The sequence below is a fragment of the Anser cygnoides genome, chromosome 12 (genome assembly GCF_040182565.1).
Source record: "Anser cygnoides isolate HZ-2024a breed goose chromosome 12, Taihu_goose_T2T_genome, whole genome shotgun sequence".
NCBI classification, from domain to species: domain Eukaryota; kingdom Metazoa; phylum Chordata; class Aves; order Anseriformes; family Anatidae; genus Anser; species Anser cygnoides.
This window is the reverse complement of record NC_089884.1, coordinates 14077350-14099525: the sequence shown is the minus strand read 5'-3', so window position 1 is coordinate 14099525 and position 22176 is coordinate 14077350. Positions and strand designations below refer to the sequence as shown.

General features: G+C 38.5%; 2 protein-coding genes across 11 annotated transcripts; one reads left to right on the top strand and one right to left on the bottom strand.

Moving 5' to 3' along the window:
- Positions 1–1117: 1117 nt before the first annotated feature.
- Positions 1118–18716, bottom strand: HSDL1 (hydroxysteroid dehydrogenase like 1). 8 transcript variants are annotated; one of them, XM_067004696.1, is made up of 5 exons: positions 17437–18716; positions 6124–6356; positions 5027–5472; positions 2788–3015; positions 1118–2083 (listed from the first exon to the last, which is right to left on the bottom strand). In XM_067004696.1, the coding sequence occupies exons 1-5, from the start codon at positions 17472–17474 to the stop codon at positions 1982–1984; spliced, it is 1047 nt and encodes a 348-aa protein (XP_066860797.1). In that variant the 5' UTR covers positions 17475–18716; the 3' UTR covers positions 1118–1981. The 8 variants fall into 8 exon arrangements, with proteins under 8 accessions (XP_066860797.1, XP_066860803.1, XP_066860798.1 ...); XM_067004702.1 differs by lacking the exon at positions 17437–18716 and adding an exon at positions 7225–7248; XM_067004697.1 differs by lacking the exon at positions 17437–18716 and adding an exon at positions 7088–7212.
- DNAAF1 (dynein axonemal assembly factor 1) lies at positions 7209–21896 on the top strand. 3 transcript variants are annotated; one of them, XM_013192425.3, is made up of 14 exons: positions 7209–7337; positions 7713–7944; positions 8287–8427; positions 8911–9046; positions 10814–10905; positions 11803–12024; positions 12772–12938; positions 13215–13336; positions 13931–14145; positions 15083–15343; positions 15952–16061; positions 18767–18835; positions 20553–20925; positions 21226–21896. In XM_013192425.3, the coding sequence occupies exons 2-14, from the start codon at positions 7809–7811 to the stop codon at positions 21321–21323; spliced, it is 2142 nt and encodes a 713-aa protein (XP_013047879.3). In that variant the 5' UTR covers positions 7209–7337; positions 7713–7808; the 3' UTR covers positions 21324–21896. The 3 variants fall into 3 exon arrangements, with proteins under 3 accessions (XP_013047879.3, XP_013047877.3, XP_013047878.3); XM_013192423.3 differs by having other exon boundaries at positions 7250–7382; positions 21226–21895; XM_013192424.3 differs by lacking the exon at positions 7209–7337 and adding an exon at positions 7425–7629.
- Positions 21897–22176: the final 280 nt, after the last annotated feature.

The window sequence follows — 22176 nt, the reverse complement described above, 5'->3', positions numbered from 1 at the left end:
GGGGTCCTACCGCCCACCTGCTCCTGGAATACCAGGAGCACACTTTAAGAGGGACCAGCTCGAAGAAGTTCGACGAGCTGAAGAACTCTTCCGTTCTTCTGCCCCCTTTTTTGGTGGGTCAGAGCTTCAAACGGTTAAATTACAAATAGCTGCGGGGCTATGACTTAATAGTGCACGCATTTAATATCCCTGTAGCTTACTAAATGCTCTTAGCTGTATAACATGATTGCTTTTGGGAAGAGGAATTGTAAATACACAAGCTGCGTTCTCTTGCATGTTAAAAAATGAAAGGAGTTGCTGCTCAGCATTACTCCGGAGAACGGTTGTTTGAAAATCAGATTATTCAGATATGACTGAATGGACTTTAACTCCCGTAAAGAAATGTGAAGATATGATACTGTTAATAGGGAGTGACAAAGCCAAACACAAAGGAGAGCAATAGAAGTGTTTTACAGTTTCATAACAGTAAGCCTTTGCTAAAAATAAATGCATTTTTCACCCAGCCTCTTTTAAATCACCTTTCTGAACACGTGTAAGTCATCATTAGGCACACCTAATACATACTTTTGAAACAAACAGCTGTCAGGGCCAGCTGAGTGTGGTCTGCTAACCGGAGATCATGCAGACCAAACACGCTCACGAGTTCCTGCCCTGATCCCTCCCTGCCTGCTCCTGCTTCTTCCCCTTCTTCCCCAAAAAAAGGAGTACTCTGGGTTGCAGGAGCACAACAGGAACAAATGTCAAGGGAGAGAGCTCCTTTGATACAAAAAATTACAGTTGTACAGTAAACCAACAATCATTTTTCTTCTCTTGCAATGCAGCAGCTATACTGGGTACCTCAACAGAGCACTCACAGTTATGAAAGGGGGGGCTAGTTTCACTGTATTAAGAATCAAGGTTTTTACGAGTTTTAGTCAAGATTTCATATGGCACAACTTCAAATTAGTTATTTAGAAACAGTCATTAGTTATTTAGAAACCGAGTCACCTCAACTGAGAGTATCTCACTGGATGGGAAAAAGTATTAGATTATTCTGTATTAAATCATACGCTTCTTTTAGATAGGACAGCTCTCAAGATTTAGAGTCTGCAAGAAATACAAGCAGTATAACACCAGATGACTTGTAGTAAATACATATATACACCTTTTTTATATAAATAAGTCATACAGCATCAAAACGTGTTTTTTATTATCATAGGAAACCAACCACTGTTTTTAAATCAAAGCATTTATTTCTTCATTATTTTTCTTTAGCTAATATGGTTTTACATTCTTTATTCTCCAGCCACACTTCAGCTTGCTGAAGGAACAGTTGATGCATGATCCAGATCATTCACGCTTAGAATAAGAAAGAAAACCAAACTTATTTTCCAATTCATTTACAGCTCTGTATGACCTTCTCAGTCATTTAAACAACTCACTATGACCTTTCCATACATTTCAATTTTGAGAAGTACCTCAAATAACATCATTCAAAACCAACAACATTTGCACTTAAAACACACAAATATCTTCCAATTAAAAGACCCAAAAAGTTCCACAAAACTGTGAATTAATGAGACTTAATTCAGTTGACTAGAATCGTCTTTTTAGACAGCATCATTTGTTTTGGGCCCATTTCTGCCACAGCTGGAGAATTCTCAAATTCTATCACCATTAGAAGTTGATGTTATGTAGCACTATGCAAAAAGCAGTTATTTACTGTCAGAATGACAGTTACACCCACTCCTGTACAATTACCTTAAAGACAAAGTGATCTGAGATTAACCACCACAAGATCAGCCCTTTGTCCTGGAGGAATGCAGAGGAGGAGATATTTAACACCAAGGTGCAGGAAGGATCCAGACTTCTGATGTCTAGTTTACACACGATTTGTTTAGCAAGGTATTGATAAATTATAGTAAATCCATGGTTCACGTAAGATTTTTGCAGCACTCTGATCAGAATATAGTACTCATCTATGCTGGACATCTAGATATTCCTATTTCAGTTTGCACGTTAAAGCTTCCTTGCGTATAATTCTTAAAAAGTACTGTGCAAACCACGCCCAGATCCATTCAGGTAGACGCTCACCCACTGCGAACTGTGAAGAGACACAGGGAAACAAGAAAAAAAAGAGGAAGGAGCTGGTTAAGATATATTCTATTAAACAGTTTCTCAAATTCTTAATGTTGTGTTTCTCAAAGAACAACAGTACCTGTTCAAACATGAGCAACTAAACCTTAAATTCCACCCCCCCCCCCCCCCCCCCCCCCAAAGTTTATTCAGCCCTTTTGGAAGGAGTGAATACAGCACAATAGTTAAGTTCTTCAAATAAATATTGAAGTGGTTTATTTGTTCAACAGCAATGCTGTCTACTTCCTTTAATTCCCACATCTCGCCAGAATCCCTCCCGTTTCTGGTCTTCGCTTTGGAGTAATTTACATTTCTTCAGTTCCTTCTTCTCTACTTGATGCTATAGAGCCAATAGGTTTGACACGTGACACGCAAGCAGCAAGTGCAATGAGGTACCCCGCTTTTGAATAAAGTGTTGTCTCTTTCCCATTTGTTGCATATTTCAACTAGAAATTGGATTCACTGTCTCATTCTAAAAACAAGCATGGCTGAACATTTTCTTTTTTTTTGAGCAGAATTAGTGAGATAACATGGCACAATGCCTTTAGGTCTTATGGTATATGCCGTACTCTTTCAGAATACTGCCATGTTTTTTGTTTGGACTCTTGAGAAAGTAAACAGCTTACTTTTTTTCTACTGACAAGCACTAAATATTTGGATGAATTTTCTTACCTTTATTGAATGCTTCCAGTAACCAGGGGTCCTTTTGGATAACCCAAGGGTAGAAATAGCATGACTTGCATATTCTTCAGCAGAAGGAAAAAAGAAAGATCTCTTTGATGTAACGCTACTGCACGATACCATTTTTGTAGCGATGACGAATGGGGTTAAACTCTGAACAAAAATTCCTTTTGAGGCATATTCGTAATATAGTGCTCTACTGAAATAGTCCAAGTAGGTCTAGGAAGACAAAAGCAGAAGACATTCAATTTTGTTTGTTTTTACAATCAAGTCTCACTGCAGGGTTTTAGTAAAACCACAGAAAAGTTGTAGCATACTTGAAACATTAGCTTTAAAAGATGAGACCATAAAATATACATTTCTAAAGCTTGACCAACATTTCTATTTGCTGCTGTTTGTTTGCTGGGACCTAAAACAATACAGTGCCTTGCAGGAGAAAGTGACAGCTTAGCTTTCTGATGTGAAATTAACAAACCACCCATGAATTTCTGCCTAAAACCAATACAGAAACTTTTATATAACTTTTATATTGTTCAGTCTGAGGGCATTGAAGAAGACATTCCTAAGTTAATTACTGTCAAAAGGACAAAAAAAAAAAGTCCCATTTTTTAAAACATTTACAGGTGAACTACACACTCAACCGATCTTCCCCCGGTTAATTACTTGCTGGGACTCCCTTGCACAAAATTAAGCATGCATTTGTTCGTGTGCATCTGCATCATCTCCTTTATCTCATTTTACTTTTACCAAATCACAGGAGAAAGCACAAGCCTGAAAACTAAGGTTACAGGAATCAGAATGGAAAATGATCATGGCTTAATCTTATCAGGGGAGCGCCCCCGATGCCATACTGAAGCTGCGGTTGTGCTGCCTGGCCAGTTAAATCTGAAAGAACATCTTAGACTCTGCTTGTGAATGATTATTTTTTTTTTTTATCCTCAACGGCCTTTCAAAAGCATGGTTTCCAACCAACTGTTGAATGAGCATCTTCTACTGACGTTCTTACACCTGCTTTCAGGAAAAAAAAAACAAAACCAAAACCATGCAAACCAACCACTCTGAACACCCCACACTGTTAGTGCACAAGGAAGCTTAAGGTGCCAGAGCACCTTGTTCCCACTTTCGTGCCAAACCGGAGACTATGCTTTAAACCAGATTGCTGATCTAGGATCTGGATTAACGATGTTGGTTAAAGCAAGAAGTTTTAGTAGACCTTTGGTTTCATTCTGTTCTTTTTCATTCAGGCCATTTCATTGATATAGTTCAGAGTGCAGTTCTACATACACTTAGCATAACCAAGAGACAGATGCTCCACAACAGGAATCTTGAGCCAGTTTCCACACTGAAGACAATCCACACGGAGTTATACTTTGGGGTAATATAGTTGGTTTTGCTCCAGGCAGAAGGAACTACTTGCAAGAGCTATCCTGGAACAAGGCTGTGTGGAGGTTAGGCTCCAGCAGAGGGCAGCAACCAACAGCAGAAGCAACCATCACTTTGGGTTTAGACAACTGGATCTGGAAGAGATCTTTCTACTTTCTCGGCTGCTTCTCAGTGGGATTAAGCAGCAAGTTATCCAGCACGAGTCTGCATCCGTGCACACTTCAGGGGCAACTTCAGCATTATCTAGTTATCCCATCCTATTCAGCAATGTCAGGATCTCCTGAGGAAGAAAAATTACGGGGAAGTTCTTTTTGCTTCTAAGTATGGTACAGGACAGAGGTATAAGAAGCCTTCTGCTCCACCTAGCCCCTTGGTGTTTGCTGAAGCAGCATGTTGTTGGTTTTTTTTGTTTGTTTGTTTTTTGCCACAGCTCTTGTTGCAGTGACAGCTTGTGCACGACTGTAATACCTCTTGCTACCAAATAACCAGCCTGCAAGTACCTTGAGATATCCCTGCACACTTTTCAGCTACAGAAGAGAGAAGAAATTCCTCAGCCTTTCAATGGGTCATAGAATTGCCACTATTGGTTTGAACATCATTCCTCTGAGGAATATGACACTTCTCCTAGAAGTACCTTTATGCTGCAGTTCACACATAATCCACACAGCAGACCTTGTCTCAAAGCCCATTAATGGGGAGGAAAAGAAGTGCAGCATAATACGTGAAACATGAACAAATCCCTAGAAAACTTTCAAGCGTTTTGATATCTTTGCTGAACATGTTAAAAAACCACCTATAATGCTTTTACTTTTCAGTGCTTATCATCAAATATCATATCCTAACTTACTTTTGAGGCTCCATAGATTGTTAACATTGGTGTGGGCTGACAGCAGGATGCAGACGAGACGTTCACAATTGCACCTCTCTTCTTTTCTACCATGCCTGGCAGCACAATGTGCACCATCATGTTAGCAGAAGCAATATTTATGTTGATCATGTCCCACAGCATGTCCTCAGACAGGTTAGTGAAATAGTCCGGGTAGGTATAGAACAGTCCTACGTTATTCACCAAGATCCCAATTTCTCTGTCTTTCAGGCCCTCCTTAATGGCTTGGTAAGCCTCACGCCCCTTACTGAAGTCAGCTACTATGAAATCTGTTTCCACTTTGTATGTTTCAGATATGCTTCTAGATACAGTCTGCAGCTTCTCCTTGTTTCGGCTGATTAAGATGATGTTGACACCACGCTTTGCCAGTTCTTCAGCATACGCCTTCCCGATACCATCGGTGCTACCTGTTATTAATAGAAAATAGAACAGCAGTGTGAAAATCAGAACAGCTGCAGTCTTCTATTTCGACAGTTCTTTTAATTGCAGCTTTATTCCCTTCTCTGAAGATGACGTGGCACTGAATATGCTGAATAACACTAAAGATAACAATGTCAGTAGCAACCTTCTGCAATGGCACCTCATACAAGTTTCTTATTTCTATGACAACAGCAGAGCACTTCGAGTAGAACCTTTATGAGAGGATGTCAGAGGTGCATGACTTAAACCTTCCTGAAGAACTTGAGCACATGTGAAAATCCCATAGCAAAAATAATACATTGGCTGCACCTCTCTCTGAGGTTGCTTATGGAGTCTCATGCTCCCTTACACGTGCTTGGGGTGGAGCTTACAATTTCTGGGAAAAGTTGTTCTGGGATTCTTTTTCAGCAGTCAGTCACCACACTGAGAACCTGAATTTACTAAGGCACTGTATTGCTGTCCCTGACTGACTACAGTATCACTGCTCAAGCAAATTAACTTGTATTCACCAACCCAAGTCAATACAGGCCCCAGCTTGTGCCATAAGGCTCACCCAGCGATGTACGCCAGCAAGTTTTTACAGGACTGATACAACATGTTATATAAGCATAAGCAAATATGCTGCTTCAGTCTCTTACCAGTGACCACTGCCCATCTTCCATACTGCTTGACAAGATCAATCTCACCAACCAGCTTTGGAACAACGTGAAGCCTGAGGATGCTGTAGGTGTTGAAGGCAAGAGTCATGCACTTCCTGACTGTGTACCAAGCTCCAATTAAAGCCAGGGCCTCTACATAAGAGCTGCAAGAACGACTGATCTCTCTGTACAGGAGGTAGAAACAATCCACTGCAGCCATGGTGATCAAAAGCCTAAGAAAAACAAGAAAAAGCAGGCAATTATGATCTCTTCAGCCACATAAACTGTTCAAACCATTGAGATTTGGCAGTTTCAGTTATGTGCTACATCAGGGAGCGGCAACTGAAAAATGTCTTTCAACATATTCCCACCAAAAGTGATGCAACACTTGAAATAATAGAAGCAGTGCATCTTTAGGAATCAATCTGCAGTACATTCCAGAAGAACAAACAAAAACCTTGGTAATTAAAAATGAAATAACACAAAATCCTGTAGGTATGAGAATATAACAAAGTTTCCATGAAGGACATTAACAGCAGCTGCTTAGACTATGCTCAAGGGCTTACTTATCCGTTGGGCTGTAAAGACATGGATCTACGATCCTGTGAATGACACAATCCAAGCCCAAGCAGATAAGGGAAACTCAACGTGCAAAAACTGCCTTTGGACGACCAAAATCACCTACAAAAGTGGGGATAAGCAGCAGGGGAGAGCTCAACACATAGCAACAAGCTTCCTCCAGCACAGCCAGCCAGGCTGAGGGCCCTTCCCTCCTCCTCCAGCCTTCCAAACGCCTCAGGAGCCTTTCCCCGGCCTTTCACGCAGCTCACAGCGCTTTTAGCGGTTAAATACACTTTAAAACACGCACCCCCAGCCTGCCACCGCTGTATCCCCACACGCACCGCGCTCCCCCCCGCAGCACCCCGGGCCCCCACGCTCCCCCCCCGACCCTAAAGGGCTGCACCAGAGGAAAATCAACCCCCAGACAGCGGCCTGCCTGCCGGGACCGCCTGCCTGCCGGGACCGCCTCCCTCAGGGGCCGCCTCCCTCAGGGGCCACCTCTCGCCCGGCCTCTCCCTCAGACCACGCCGCCGCCATTACCGTAGCCAGGCCGCGGGGCCTTGTGGGCCTGCGCGGCGTCGCCATGGCGACAGCGGCTGTTGGGGCGGGGAGCGCGCTGCCGCCCGTTCCTCAGCGGACCCCTAGCGTCACAGGTTCGAATCCCCGGCCCGGAACGCCAAGTCGGGTGTTGGGTTCAGGTAAAGGGAAGTGGGGGTTTAATTTGAGGTCTTCTCTGACCTCAGGGACATTGGGGGTGAAGTGTAACAGCACCCGCAGTCCTCGCCAGGTGACAGCTCGCTGGCAGGCAGCGCAAGGCAGTGTGGTGGAGGAGCAGCATCCCTGCCCCCTCGGCTTGCCAGCCCTGAGAGGAAAAAAGCGACTTGCTCTGCTTTTGGGGTCTTCACTGTGTTTTGGGGTCTTCACTGTGTTCTTCACTGCTATGAGGCATGTGCCTTTCGGGGCCTCCACGGTGAGAGGTTGTTGCTGGGCAGGCTGGATAATCTTGTACTGTCTTTTATCTATAACAGGTTCTCCTGCTAAAGCCTTTAGAAAGCTTGTCTGGCAGTTGGATTTTAAGTCAAACACCGACTTGAGTTGATTTTGTCTAAATCACATCTCATAAAATGCAAGCGCAAAATGGAGACTCGGACGCAGGCCTTGGAGCGGAGGTCGTTGCCCAAGGGGTGGCGGGAGAGCCTCCGAACAGCACGGGGAACGATGCGACCCACACAGAAAATGAAATAAATTCTGTCAACACAGGTGAGCTCTTCCACTTGGCTTGCTAGGGTGAATTTAGGGAACGTTTAGAGAACTGGGTCAGCCTAAATGGTATCAAGTCTGTTGTCACTCATCTGGATACAAGGTGAGTTTATTCTTTCTCCCATTAAAGTCTCTGAAAATCTTGCTAGAACTGAGACTTACTCCGTTACCTATATTCTTGTGCTTTTTTCTTTTTTTTTTTCAGTTTCTTTATTTTTCTTTTTCTGGAGGTACACCTTTTGTATTGCAGTCATACATCTAGCCTGACCTCTAGAAGTTTTAATTACAGCCATATGTAAATGATCTGGTACAATCATTTTGTTTTTGCTGTCTCTTTTTAAGCGTCAGGACTACGAGCACAACTAGAAGGTACAGAGCAAGAATCTGAAGAGAAGACTATTGAAAATGCAATTACTCAAACACAGTCTAAAGACAATTTGAATGAGTATAGCACTGGAGACACCCTTGAAAGAATGCAAAAAGGTAATTTTCTGATAGTTAGACAAAAAAACAGTGTTTGCCACAACTCAGATACACCCATTATCACGGTCTCATGCAAATCTTACATGCAAATCTAGCAGTCTTCTTAAACTCAGATTATTTTTAATTAAATGTAATGTATTGTAGATGTCTAAGACCATAAGAGCACCAGTGCCAGTACTTTATTATCATTGTACATTGCAATAATCCTTTTTAAAACTAGTGGGTACTACCTGACTTCCGGATCTAAACAAATGCAATACTTCAGCAGTTTATTTTGCTACTAGTTATTTTATTACTTTCCTTCTATAGAAAGTTAAGCTTCCTTTCATTAAAAAGATGAGCAAATGCCTTGGTTGTAATATATCTTTTCTTGAAATTCATATTCAAATGTTCTTTGGTATTTCTCTGAAGTAATTGGGAACATGACCCTTTTTCCCCAACTTATATTGTTGAACTGCAATTTGTTTTTTTCTTACAATAAAGATGTTAAAACTCAAGAGAAAGCCTTCAACTGTATGTCCAGAACAGATCAGCAGAATGAACAAAAATCAGATGGTGATCACAAGTCAGTAACCAGCTCATTCAGTCAAAGGACAGAAGAAAATGGGGGCTGTGTAAGGTAATATATCAGTTAGTGATGTTTTCTGTTTAAATCTTGGCATCACTGAAGTCAATAGGGTTTCACTATTCTACATATTAATCTTAACTCAGGAGAATGATTTTGAAGATGAACTTGAGACTAATCGATAAATCAGGAATTGTTGGTATTTCTAGTATTTACACTGTTCTTTTATGGCCACGGTAGCAAACTGCCTTTTAAATACATGATGTAGTCTATTTAATGGATCTGAACAAAATTGTTCAAACTCTTGTGGGGGTCTTTTGTCGGATTTGATCATTTCTCAGTATGAATTCAGACGATACATTGTATAAGTTCATCTCAATGTAAATATTACATTTGTCAAGATATTTTTTAGCAGAGGGAATTCAGAGATACCTCAGACAGATAACAGTAAGGTACAACTCCTTTGTAAGCTCTCACTCTAATTTTGACCCAGACTAAACCAGTATGGGCTGTGATGGCTGTTCATTAATGTGAAATGGGATTATTCTCTTGTTTTCTCCAAGTAAGCACATTTGCTTGTAATAAAATTAAAAACCATGTTTCGTACTATTTCATGACAATGCTGAAAGTCTGGTGACATGGTCTAGATATGCAATGATACATAAGGAGCAATGAAAAGTAACTGTCCATTCCTGTACCTGCTTATATGTTAGGGAAACTTCCCCAAGAAAGTTTATGTTGCTGCTGGCTCTAACATGCCTGTTCTATAGGAGACAGTTATAGTCCTTTAAGGCCAAGTTAGAGATTCTCTCTGAGTTATCAGGAAGTAGATCGGACTCTGCAGACATAGAAAACTTCATCATTACAGGCTAATCAGGTTGGCACACTTCAAAATGAAATTCTTACGAAGAATGATGTCAGAGAGCAACAATTGCATAAGATAATTAGTGTTCTTAAGGAATACATTTTATGATCCTATAATTGCCTGAGGATGATGATAATTTGATTAAGTGCTACTGTAAATAGCACAATGAAAGTCAGTGTAATACACTGCAGCCATATAGCATTCAATAATGTACCAGGGCTCACAATGCAAGAAAAGAGTACATATTTAGAGATTTGGCTTAAAGTTTATAAATCCTTCATTTCTTCCAAGAATTATGGAGCAGTAACTGGCTGACAATCATATTTTATATTGCCCCAGGAACTCAATTGACTAGTTAGATGACTGTATTAGAGTTTTGGTTCCTTAGCGGTATTGAGGTTTTCAGTGTGGTAAATAACTATATTTAAAAAATAAATAAATAAAATAAAAAATAATTATGAAAGGTATGCCTTCAATGCTTTTTTTTTCCATTTTTAAAATATCTTCTTGCCAAGAAAATCTTACTGTTGCAAGATTTAGTCAGACAAATACTTATAGCCGCAAATGCAAAGTTAAATTCATTAATATGAGATTGAGAAATGGAAAATAATTTGGGGTCATATAACAGCAAAGAGTGGAGAAAAGGAGAGGAAGGAACCAGAATCTAACAAAATCATACTACTTTTTTCAGGAAGATTCCCAACCTACTTTCCTTTTTTTATAGTAGAAATAGAAAGAACCTGGTAACACACTTCAGACAGGCAGAAATGGAAAGACACTAAACAAAAAAAATCAACAGCTTTTTTGCTCTGAGTATAGTCTTGAAAGCTGTAGCTATTTCTCTTGCATAAAAGAGCTATTAATTATGTTGCATTAAAATGTGTTTAAAAAACAAAGATTTCAGAATGTGCACTGAAATACATTTTGTTTGTTTCTGCTTCCTATTTTTATTTTAGAATGACAAAAAAGATTCTGCGAGACATTTGTAAGCAGCAGAAATTGTACTTGACCCCATCCTTAAATGATATACTTTACTTGCATTATAAAGGTAAGGTGTGGAAAGAGCGTATAGATTTATCATTCTTAAATAGTATTCTAGCAGGGAATCTAGTTTATGGCTAACTGAGGTAAAGTATAAAACATTCTTTTAAATTAGAAACATAATTTAATTTGACAAAAAAATGTAATTTAGAAACAAAATAAGTCAATATGAAGGTAGATAAGTGAACTGATTATAGACCTAATTCATTTTGGGGACTCATTCAAAGGATTAATAGGAACCAAGAAAGACTATTTTTTCAAAACGGTAGCCTCTAAAAAATGATATATTAACATGCCGGTCTAGGTTGCCTTCAGAAGAAAATATATGCATTTTTTTCTTTTTAAAGGTGCTTGTATAAAGAAGTTTTTAATTAGCTTTTGAGACATAAAAATAGTCAGGAAGAAAACAAACAGTAAACACACTGCATGTTCTCAATACTACTGAAAGAAAGAGCAATTGCTAGAATGAACATGGGTCATCCAGTTCTGATCTTTGAGCAGGTTTTTTGCTTTATACTGCTAGATCATAGAATATCCCGAGTGGGAAGGGACCCATAAGGATCATCGAGTCCAAATCCTGATTATCCATGATAGCATAAGAAATGTTTTAAATAAATGCAGCATGCTAGACCTACCTTCTACATTTGGCCTTGTGTTTGCTATTTTCTCATTATTTATTGAGAATCTAGAGGGTTGTGCAAGGTACAGACCAAACTAGGTACCTTACAGGTACATTTTCTCCCTTTATGGACCAATTGAATCAGCAGATATATTGCCATCAATTGAATGTAACAGCTCAGAGGCTGTTTCAGCAGCACTGGTTTAAATACATTAAATAAATGTATTTTTCCAAAGACTTATTTTTAGCCAATACAATTTCATTTTGAAATGTCTTTCTCTGCAGGATTTGACCGACTGGAGAACCTTGAAGAGTATACTGGATTGAGGTGTTTATGGCTGGAATGCAACGGCTTAAGAAAAATAGAGAATTTGGAGGCTCTGACAGAGTTGCGCTGCCTCTATTTGCAACTCAATTTAATTAACAGAATTGAAAATCTCGAATCCTTAGAAAAGCTGGATTCCCTCAACATCAGTAACAACTATGTCAAGACCATTGAGAATCTCTGTAAGAACTGTTGGTGCAAGATATTTTAACTTATAAGGAGCTAATATTTAAATTATAAGGAGCTAAGCTTTGACAGTTAGTTGCAGTAGATTTAAGATTTTTTTTAAATCATGTTAAAATGTTGTACACTATCCAATACCAAAGTCCACAAGGTTTCCATTGAAGTCAAATCTATGTATTATGCAGTTTAAATAGATGAGAAAACATACAATAACTACTTAAATGCAGATAGCCAGAACAATATAGTATTTCCTCACTTCATAATACCATCTCAGTACTGAGCTGTTTTGCAGAGAGGCTGACGATCCGGTTTTCACCATTTACTTTACAGTTAAGATGTGCGTTGGCAGTTGCAGACATGATTACCAGATCTTTTATGTCTGTTGAAAGGATTTATTCCATCTTCAGCAGAAAATTAAAGAAAAAAATGCTCTATATTATCATTTGTTTACATTAAGGGTAATTTGAAACAGAAGCTCTTGCTTTTGTGTAACTGACTAGTTCAAAAGGTGAATTGGAAACAATCAACCATCCTTAAAACAAACAACTATTTCTTGAGGTGAAGAAAGGATCTGTGGAGGCATAGCCAAAAAGTACATATAAGCAGAACAACAAATACAGAAAAAAGCTCTCCAGAATTCAATATAAACAGTTATGTTGAAAGTGCAGTATTCTACTTGCTCCAGAAAATCACTGTGAAGCAGTGACTCTTACCTTTCCTTTCATTGCGCTGTTCTTGTCTGACAGCTTGTCTGAAAATCCTGAACACTCTGCAGATTGCTCACAACAAGTTAGAAACAGTGGAAGACATACAGCACTTGCAAGAATGCCCAAGTATTTCTGTTCTTGATCTTTCCCACAACAACTTAAGTGATCCAAATATTATAACTATTCTGGAGGCAATGCCTAATTTGGTAAGCTGAATGCAGCTGAGGGTTTGTATCATGTATATGGTTGCATACTTTTTAAAAGCTTTGTCACGTAGTCCAGTGCATGGTCTAAATGGTCCAGGTCCTGGTCTAAAATGTTATTAAACGTGTTTAGTTTTTTAGTAGATTACCTGTAGTAACCAAGATGTTCTATTTACCACTTGCTTTTGAAATGATAGGGAAAGTACATATCCAAGTTGTGTGTATTTTTGTTATTTTTTTGAATCTGAACTTTGAAATTTGTTTCCTTTGTTTCTCTAGCGTGTGCTGAATTTAATGGGAAATCAAGTGATCAAGAAAATCACTAATTATAGAAAAACACTTACCGTTCGACTAAAACAGCTAACATATCTGGATGACAGACCAGTTTTCCCGAAGGATAGGTAAGAAACAGAGACATCTTTACACAGCAGTAAGGCTCAAATGCTAATGATCTTACATCCAGTTTTTAGCAATACTGTCATGCAAGGAATGGAAGACTGACTGGTAAAATTTATTGAGGGTGGGTAACTTTCATTACAATAGAATTGTACTACATAAATCTACATACCTAAAAGAAACTAAGCTCTTTTTTTTTTCTTTTTTTTTTTTCCACAAGATAATTAATTATTGAACAGAATTGTTTTACGCAAAGTCTGTAGGCCACAGAAGCAAATCCTGATTTCAACAGAAACTGAACAGGTGTCAGGGAAAGCAGAGCCACGATCAGCAGTCCTGATGGATCTTTGGTGTTGTAATCACTGGCATTTGGATATCTTTGTTTCTTTTGTTGCAGTTTCACATGCAAGATAAGGTAGATGTGCAGCCTGGTTGCATAAGGGATTGGTATTGCTATCTGATGGTTTGTTGTGGTTTTTTTTGTTTGCTTGTTTCTGTTGATGATACTTTATGCTGCTACAAACTATTTCAAATTTCTCTTCTGTTAGAGAGAGAATCTTTTACGACTATATTGCAGTGAGCTCTTTTGTTTTCATTAGAGCCTGTGCAGAAGCCTGGGCTGTTGGAGGGCTTGAAGCTGAGAAAGCAGAAAGGGAAAAATGGGAAACCAGAGAGAGAAAAAAAATCCAAGATAGCATCAATGCTTTAGCAGCAATCAGGCAAAAAGCAGAGGAAAAGAAAAGACAAAAGTATATGGAAGAAAGAGATGCAGGTGCAAAATGTGGAAACGAAGATGCAACAGCCACCCTAGAAGGTTTGTGGTTAATATTTTGGAAGAGTTTATGTCTGCTTTTATTTGAACGTTTACAATAAATTAATAGTTCCCAACTATACAGAAGCAAGCAATTTTTGAAAGGTACTTATGAATCTTCTTTTCCCATACTAACCACTTCATTAATCTTACCACATTTTAGATTAACCAGCAAGCTTTTAAGGAATCATCACCTTTCTCATTGCTGATAAAATAAACAAAACCATAGCAAACCACTTTCTGTCTCAGCTTTTCAAGCTGTTGTTCTCTATACCAGAGCAACCAGGTGCTAGTCAGGGCAGTAGTGGTTCCAGCATGTATTCATGCCCTGACTTACTGCCCTTTTTTATGCCAGAAATTCTCCTGTCACATTATTCAAGATGGCATAAAGTCATGACCAATAGTAATCCCCAGCCTAGCCTTTTCTAGAGCAGTATGCATATTTCAGGATAAACAAGACAGAAGACAATAACAAAGAAGTACTACAGTGCAGAAGAGTATTTGTGTGGTGCATTTTGGCTTTCACAGGCTCTGAAGTCAAACAGTTGATTAGCAAGTAAAACTTTTTCAGCAACCTAGTAGATTGCATAAAGTAGAGGATAACTTTGGCAGTTGATCCGTCAAAATACTCAAACATATATTTAAATGTAGTCACTTGTGAGTCCTCTCAAGGTTAACTATAGATACCAGACAATTATTTACTACAGCGTGTTCTCTAGATGAGATTTTGTTGGGGAACTGTAGATGCTGGGGAGTTGAGATGGGAAAACGTTGCTGCAATGCTAGGAGGACTGCCGAACCGTGAATAGCTGCTCAAACAAAGTAGGAGCTTTTGATGCATATCTTGGGCTAAGCTACTAAGACCGTGTACAGTTTGGATATCTAGAATAAGTGATGGCAGGTTAACCCAGCAGTTTCAATGAATTCATTTCTTTTGTAGGAGGATCTGCAAATTCAGATAACAATGATGGAAATTGTAATACATCAGAGACATCAAATCTATCAGAAGAGCAAGAAACTCAAGAGAAGACTGAGAAATTTAGAAAGGAAAGTTTTGATGCTCATGATGGAGTGATAACACTTGTACCAGACAGGGGAGATAACACAGACTTCCCACCTGAAAGTATTCCTGCAAGAATTCAAGAGGATTCACATATGTCAAGTTCTTACAAACACTTAAACTTCAACAAGGAGCTAGATGGTAACGTACACAGCGAAGAATGAAACCAAACTGGGGAAGTACAGACGATAAGCCAAACTCTGTCTCAGTGTAACTCCCCTTTGCTGTGATTCAAAACCGCTGATTCATAGCTAAAAATGTCCCGTTAGATTTCCATAGTGGTGAGTTGAAAAGCAAGTAATTCTGGGTAGAATATTCTTTTAATACAACAACAAACACAAAATCTGAGTGCCCAGCTTGCAGCTTCTGATATGTAAAGTTGGAATTCCACTTCTCAAACATGCTAGGTTTAGTGACAGCACAGTAGAGCTTACAGGCTTCCCATGCTCCCACAGACTGTGTATTCTGTCTGCCAGCAAAAGCTGGATGTAACTCAAGAAGCAGTTCTGTGCCTTCGCACATGGAAGAATGTTTTTCTTTTGTAGATATATGGAATATATTAAAGTGCAAATATTAATTTATAAATTTTAAGGGAGACAAATATTATGATGGATAGACAAAGCACTGGGTTCAGCACTGAATTCAGCAACAGTAGTCAGATTCCCAGCAGTCTGGTTCTACAGTGTTGCAACATACAAAGCCTTTTATGCAGTTAGTTTTCTGCAACTAGCTATTTTTTTATTCTTCAGATTTACCAAGAGAGAATACAGTTACTGAAAGGGCAATGGTTCCTGAACTGGGTGAATATGCTGAAATTGAACAGATCAAACTAGAGACACCAGAGAAACTTCGTCTTGATGTATGTATTAGATTAAGATTTTGAGAAATTAAGATTTGGGTATTGTCTACTCCCAAATTAATTCCTGTAACATCCTGGCTGAATAAAGCATACGGCTAGACTTATAATAAAGGTCCATGACTAGGAAAAGTAGAAGGAATCAAAGGAGAAATAACAATAAAGTTGTAGGGTATTAATTCTTTCCAGCATGTGGAAAGGATTTACCACGGCTACCAAATTCTGGTTTGTCCTGTGGCCGTAGATCACCTGAAGCTGACCTTTTAGCTCGGTGATTTCTCTGTGGAGAGAGTTATGGGGGCTTTTATTTGAAAAATAGAAATCACAATAAAAATAATCCAGTGAATAAATGTGTCCCGTTAGGCAAAACGCAAGTGAAATATTCATTGGAAAAGGCAAATGACTGTGGAAAAAGCATAATGAAGAAATAGCCAGCCAGTTATTGTAAATGCTTGCTAGCAATATTAGATAATATAATTAGTTCTCAAGATAAAACTTTCAGGTGTATTTTCAAGAAATGCTGAATTTGCATTTTCCACACGTATATTAAGTGATTAACATTTTTAATATATTCATCTATTTTCTGAGATTTCTATCTGATGATTTAAATATTTAACCATGAAGGCATGCGTAATACCACTGAAAAATACAATATGAGTGCAAAGGAATACTATTTGGTATGTTCTAATTACAACCCTACTGCTAAACGGACAGTGTCAGATTATGACACAATTAGCAACAGTAAAATTTTGAGTTTATGATTTTCCAGAGCATTTAATATACTGTTTAACCCCTTATACAGAGACTGTTAACTAAATTCTTTCTGGCATGTTTTAGAAAGGTCAGTTATATCTTTTCTATGTCCTTAATTTCCCAGGAAAAAAATCCATCCTATTATTGAAGGGCCCAACTCACTGCTTTAGTAGAGGGCTTATTGCATTGCTGCATCTTCCTGTTCAGCTATTTTTAATAATCAGTTTAACAAGGACAGTGGAGAGAACTGGCAGCAACTCTAAGTACATACAATATTATTTTTCAAAGAAGATCTTACAGGGCTGAAACAAAAGCTTTAAATACATAGCAATACTGTAGGTCCCCACAAGGTGAAGATCTCAAAGATGCAGTGGATTTTTTTTCCTTCGTGCTGTGTGGCACCACTGTGTAACATAGTATAAAAAGAACTCTTCAGCATATGTACGTGGGGTTTCTTTCAACACTTGTGAATATTCTAAGGATAAAATTAAGGATAAAATTAAACAAGAAGGATAAAATTAAACAAATCACATACTAATACACATTTCAGTGTTCTGTGCTACTCTGTTCTCCAACTGATGTTTAGTAATGGCAAGAGCTGCTGGCAACAGCCTCCAATACTTACGCTACTGCAGATTTTCCGGAGACAGCTAGCATTGACATGGTGGGGAATGACCAAGAAGATGCTGTGAGTGAGAAGCTCGGAAGCAGCGCTGTAGTCAGTGTTTGTATCCTGGAGTCTGTAGATGGTCTCAGTAGTAATATAAGGGGGAAGAGTGGAGGAGGATTTGTAATGCAGTGGTTATGACATCCCTCTGTCAAGCTGAAACAAGCCAAACGTGCAAGAACTGGTCTTTGTGCATAATCCTTGGCAGTGGTTGAGCTACATACCGTGTACCTAAACCAGGATAACTTTCACCAACAAGATTAACAGCTATTTCACATCCGTATTTACATCAAATTCCACTCATTAATGTTAGTCTGCAAATCTTAATTCGTACACTTTTCATCGTATTCTTATAAAACTATTTGAATTCAGGACATGCTGCACTAGCCACAACCACATCAGGAAACACGTTTTATTTGTTGATTTTAATTCTGTAATAGTCTTCACACACCAAATGTACAGATTAGATGTTCCCGATGCTGCTATGCCAAGCAAGTTGCTACACAAAACCAGTGAGCTCTAAAAACACCTTACTTAAGGAGATGCTTTTACCAGTATTAGCCTGCATTAAAAATTTGGCAGAGGTATTACATTCTACGTGTAATTTTGTATTTCCGCCCCCTAGTTTTGCTTTCATGTCAGTAACTTGTCTTAAATAATATTTTTAATGTAAACATGAAATTATTGGGCTTGCCTGAGGAAAAATAATTCTCAGCAAATTTACTGTTCCACTTCCTTAATTACAAGGCTTCCACAGTAAAATACTATTTTATTAGTTGTGTTTAGATTATCAGAATTTACTGATAAATTGTTTCAAATAGATGGCAGATCTTACTTTGGCTGTTACCCGTAAAGATGGATTACAGTTGAGATTAAGTCTACTGAATGAGTAAGAAACAGCTAAGAGACATAAACCACATCTCCTTTTAAAATCTTTATAGTGTCTTTTTGTTTATCCATTTTCCTTCCTTCCTTTTTTTTTTTATTTATTTGTTGTTGTTGTTGTTTTTAACCTCCTAGTCACACAGCAGAGTAGAAAAGACCATTCCAATGACATTAAGGTTATTGCCTTCCCATCTGCTATTTCTGGAGACAGATGAATTGTACTTTTCCCACATATGCTTAACAGAGAAAGCTGTCATCCTGGAGAAGATGACAGTCCAGTATTTCTAGTTGTGGCCTCTTATCTGGAAAAGCATTGTGTTGAAAAAGATCCCCAATGAGATAGGGATGACATATTTTATTGATTAGAGCTAACTTTTCCCACTGGTTTTGTGATTGTCTTCAGGAACTGCCTGATTTAGAAGCTATAGATGTAAATGAATTTCCCCCAGAAGAGGAAATCTTTGTTCAAAAGGTAAGATTCTTATTAATTCCAGTGATGAAGCTTCCCTTATGAATGTTTTGCGAAATAAGGGCAATCTGAGTTGTGAAATGCTGTCTTGGAAGACACAATCAGTTGTGCACTTATAAACTAAAATGGATGTTTCATCACATCTTGTATATCCACCTGTAAATCTTCTTTCAATTTGATTTTTTTTATATTTTTGCATTGTAAAAATAGGAGAATGAAAAACTAAGGTCAAATAATGCAACAGTTAAATAAAAATAACTTCTTAGTGGTATATAGCTTTTCAATGAAGATTACTGATAAAATATATTTACTAGTACTAATATGCTGCAAAGGACTGAGTAGATTGTACAATAGCCTACTACTGAATAAAATCAGACTTTTCAACTGAAAATACAGAGACCAAAACTCCTCTGCTTCACTTAATACTACTGATATACAATGCATTCCAGCCCCACTGGTTCGTGCCCCCAGTAGCATCATGCTATGCTCAGACTAAGCTGCTAGACAAGACTATAAACAGAAACTAAAGAGGAAAAAGAAAAAAAAAAAAAAGATTAAAAGGACAGCTTTGATTCTAGTGTTGCTGATGGCTCATTCTTGCCCTGCTGGAGACAGGCTGATACAGTACATACAGTACACATTTTTGCAACAGCTTGGAGGAACTTGTAAAGTTTTCCTACAGTCCATTTGTGTAAGGCATGGGTTTTATTTGCTCATCTGGTCACATCCTCACAAAAACATTGCAAAATGTCTTGGCCAACAAAGCCTCCACGTAGAAGATAAGAGAAGGAATAGGGCAGGGAACAAAGAGGATTAATAAAGGAACGTGTGTTAGCAACTCTCATGCTCCTAAGGGTGTTTGGTTCTTAAAGGAAGTCAGATTAGACATTAGATTAGACACTGGGTAGAGTCTGGTAAGTAATATTTTAAAAACAGCAGTAGTAAGAGTCAGCATATTGTGAGAGATCCTGGAAGATGAGAACGTAAGTGTCAGTCACAGTGGTGAAATGTTGACCTCTCAGTCTTGGTCGTGTTGCATCACTGCCCAAACCTTCCACTTTATGTGAAATACCATTGGTTCTTTAGCAGAAATCCAGCCCTGAATTCCTGTAGCCTCCTAGTTAAGGGCATTTCCTGAGCAGTGGAAGAGCCAAGGTTAAATTCCTGCTGTGACAAAGGTAAAATAATACATCTGAGCCCATGAATCCTCTTGCCCTTGTCAGTGGCTTGCTCTTGAAGCATGTGGTTTTGGGAAACTGGGGCTTTGTTTTTTTTTGTCTGACATAAAAATAAATTTGCTTTCAGGTTGGATCGAAACTAACCAGTAAGTTGTAAATCAAAGGGCCAGACTACTCTGATCTAGTCTACACAATTATGAAAGCTATCTTTTTTTTTAAATATGCTTGTACTCATTTTGATAAAATGATCAAAAAAAGTATTAGCGGCTACACATTGCTGAATTGCTGAAATATTCCCTTTTTTTCTTTTTTGAACTGTTAGTAGTTCATGGTCACCTCATGGCTAATGTCTGCCATGCAGTTAACCCAGGATCAATCTGCAAAGGAGAAGAGCTGTGGGTGTGAAGCAGATCTTCCATACATTTTGGGAGAAAAGCACATCAGGGATGACAATTGTTGTATGGATTCAGGAGATAGTTACCTATCTTTCATTTGTTATATCTAGAAGGATATATTTTCAATTACATTTTCTGCCTTTACAGCAACGTCACCCAAATATTGAAATAATTTCTGAAATGACAAATGACAGCGATTCTGCCTTAGAGGAAAACAATAAAACCGCATTTGAGCATCCAGTAGGAGAAGTTCCAACAACAATTTTTTCGAACGTGTCTAAGACACATAAAGCGCAAGAAAATGAGCGCCTAAGACCCTTTGTTGAATGTTTCTTTATGGAGCCCTCTAATTCAGGAAGATACTTGGAGACCAAAGACAAACAAGCTAACCCCCGTAAAGCCTTGATACAAGAGGTTATCTCTGAACCTACTGATAAGCTACTCTTGTCATCAGTCTGCAATCAGCCAGATGACCCAAGCCTGTGGGAAGGGGACAGCAAGATTACAGTTGCTTGCCCTGGTAAGATTACAGCAATACAATTAATCACAGAGTAAAAGGCAGGTGGCGTACATACACTAACATAAAGGATTTGTTGAGCTCTTGTCAAAAAAGCTTTAAATGCACCGTGTTAGTTAACAACCACTTCTTCCTTTTATTTATATGGGAAGCCTAATAAATTAAGAATTAAAATGTTTCTCTTTTTTTTTTTTTTACACAGAATTCCTTGCTTTGTATCATTTAAATTGGGCTTTACATTTCTTTTCCCAGTATTAAAGACTACCAGTGAGTTTCACTTGCCTTTCACTTGCCTTTTAACAGGAAATGGCAGTGATGGAGAAGTACAGACCCTGGCTGAAGGCAAAGAGTGTTCTCATGAACCACAAGATGACAAGGACAGTAAGAGGGGATTAGATTAATCACTTTGAATAAAACAAACCAAATCTGGAACATTGTGCCTGCCTGACGGCTTAAAGTTGTTCTCCAAATGCAAAGTTCAGCAGTGGGCCCATCAGTTAAAACTGACGTAACACTTCGTGGTATAAAAAACCACTGCCTTCACCATGAGGACTTCAGTGTTTCACTCAGAGGCAACGCAGCCTCCAACATATGACCTTCAGGGCGGAATGTACGGTGATGCCAGCATGAAAGCAGCACATAACCCTCTGTAACCTGCAGGTAACAAGTGCCTTGTGTTCCCACTTGCAAAAGTGCTAGAAATCCCTCACCTCTTCAGGGCAGCTGGGAGCATTTACTACCACTGAAAATGAGGTCAATAGCGTTTTAAGGTTAAATTCCACTCTCTCACATCCTTTCTTTTTCCTTGCATCTTTCTAGAAATGTTTGTATCTTATGGTTTCATTACCTACATAGTTTCAATTCATAATGTAGTATGTTTCTGTCATTAAAACTAAATAAAGATTCTACTTGTAACCCGATATACTTTTAACTCATATCACCTCACAAGTATGTCATACCACATAGACCTCAACGACAGATCAAGATTGCTTCTAATGATATTTTAAGAATCTAATATTCATAGACATTATAATTGCTTATGCAAAAATAGATGTGGAAATAGCATCCATGGATGGAAAACATGTTTTTACCTTCTAGGGCAATCTGTGGTGAAACATCTACTTATGTCTGCCATTTTCCTTATTTTTCCGTGTGATACATGTCTCAGGATCTGGATTTCAAATATAAAAATAGCCAGCCAGTGAGTAGTAGACAGTTTTGCTATTAATATCCAGACCAAAGGAATTCTCTTTC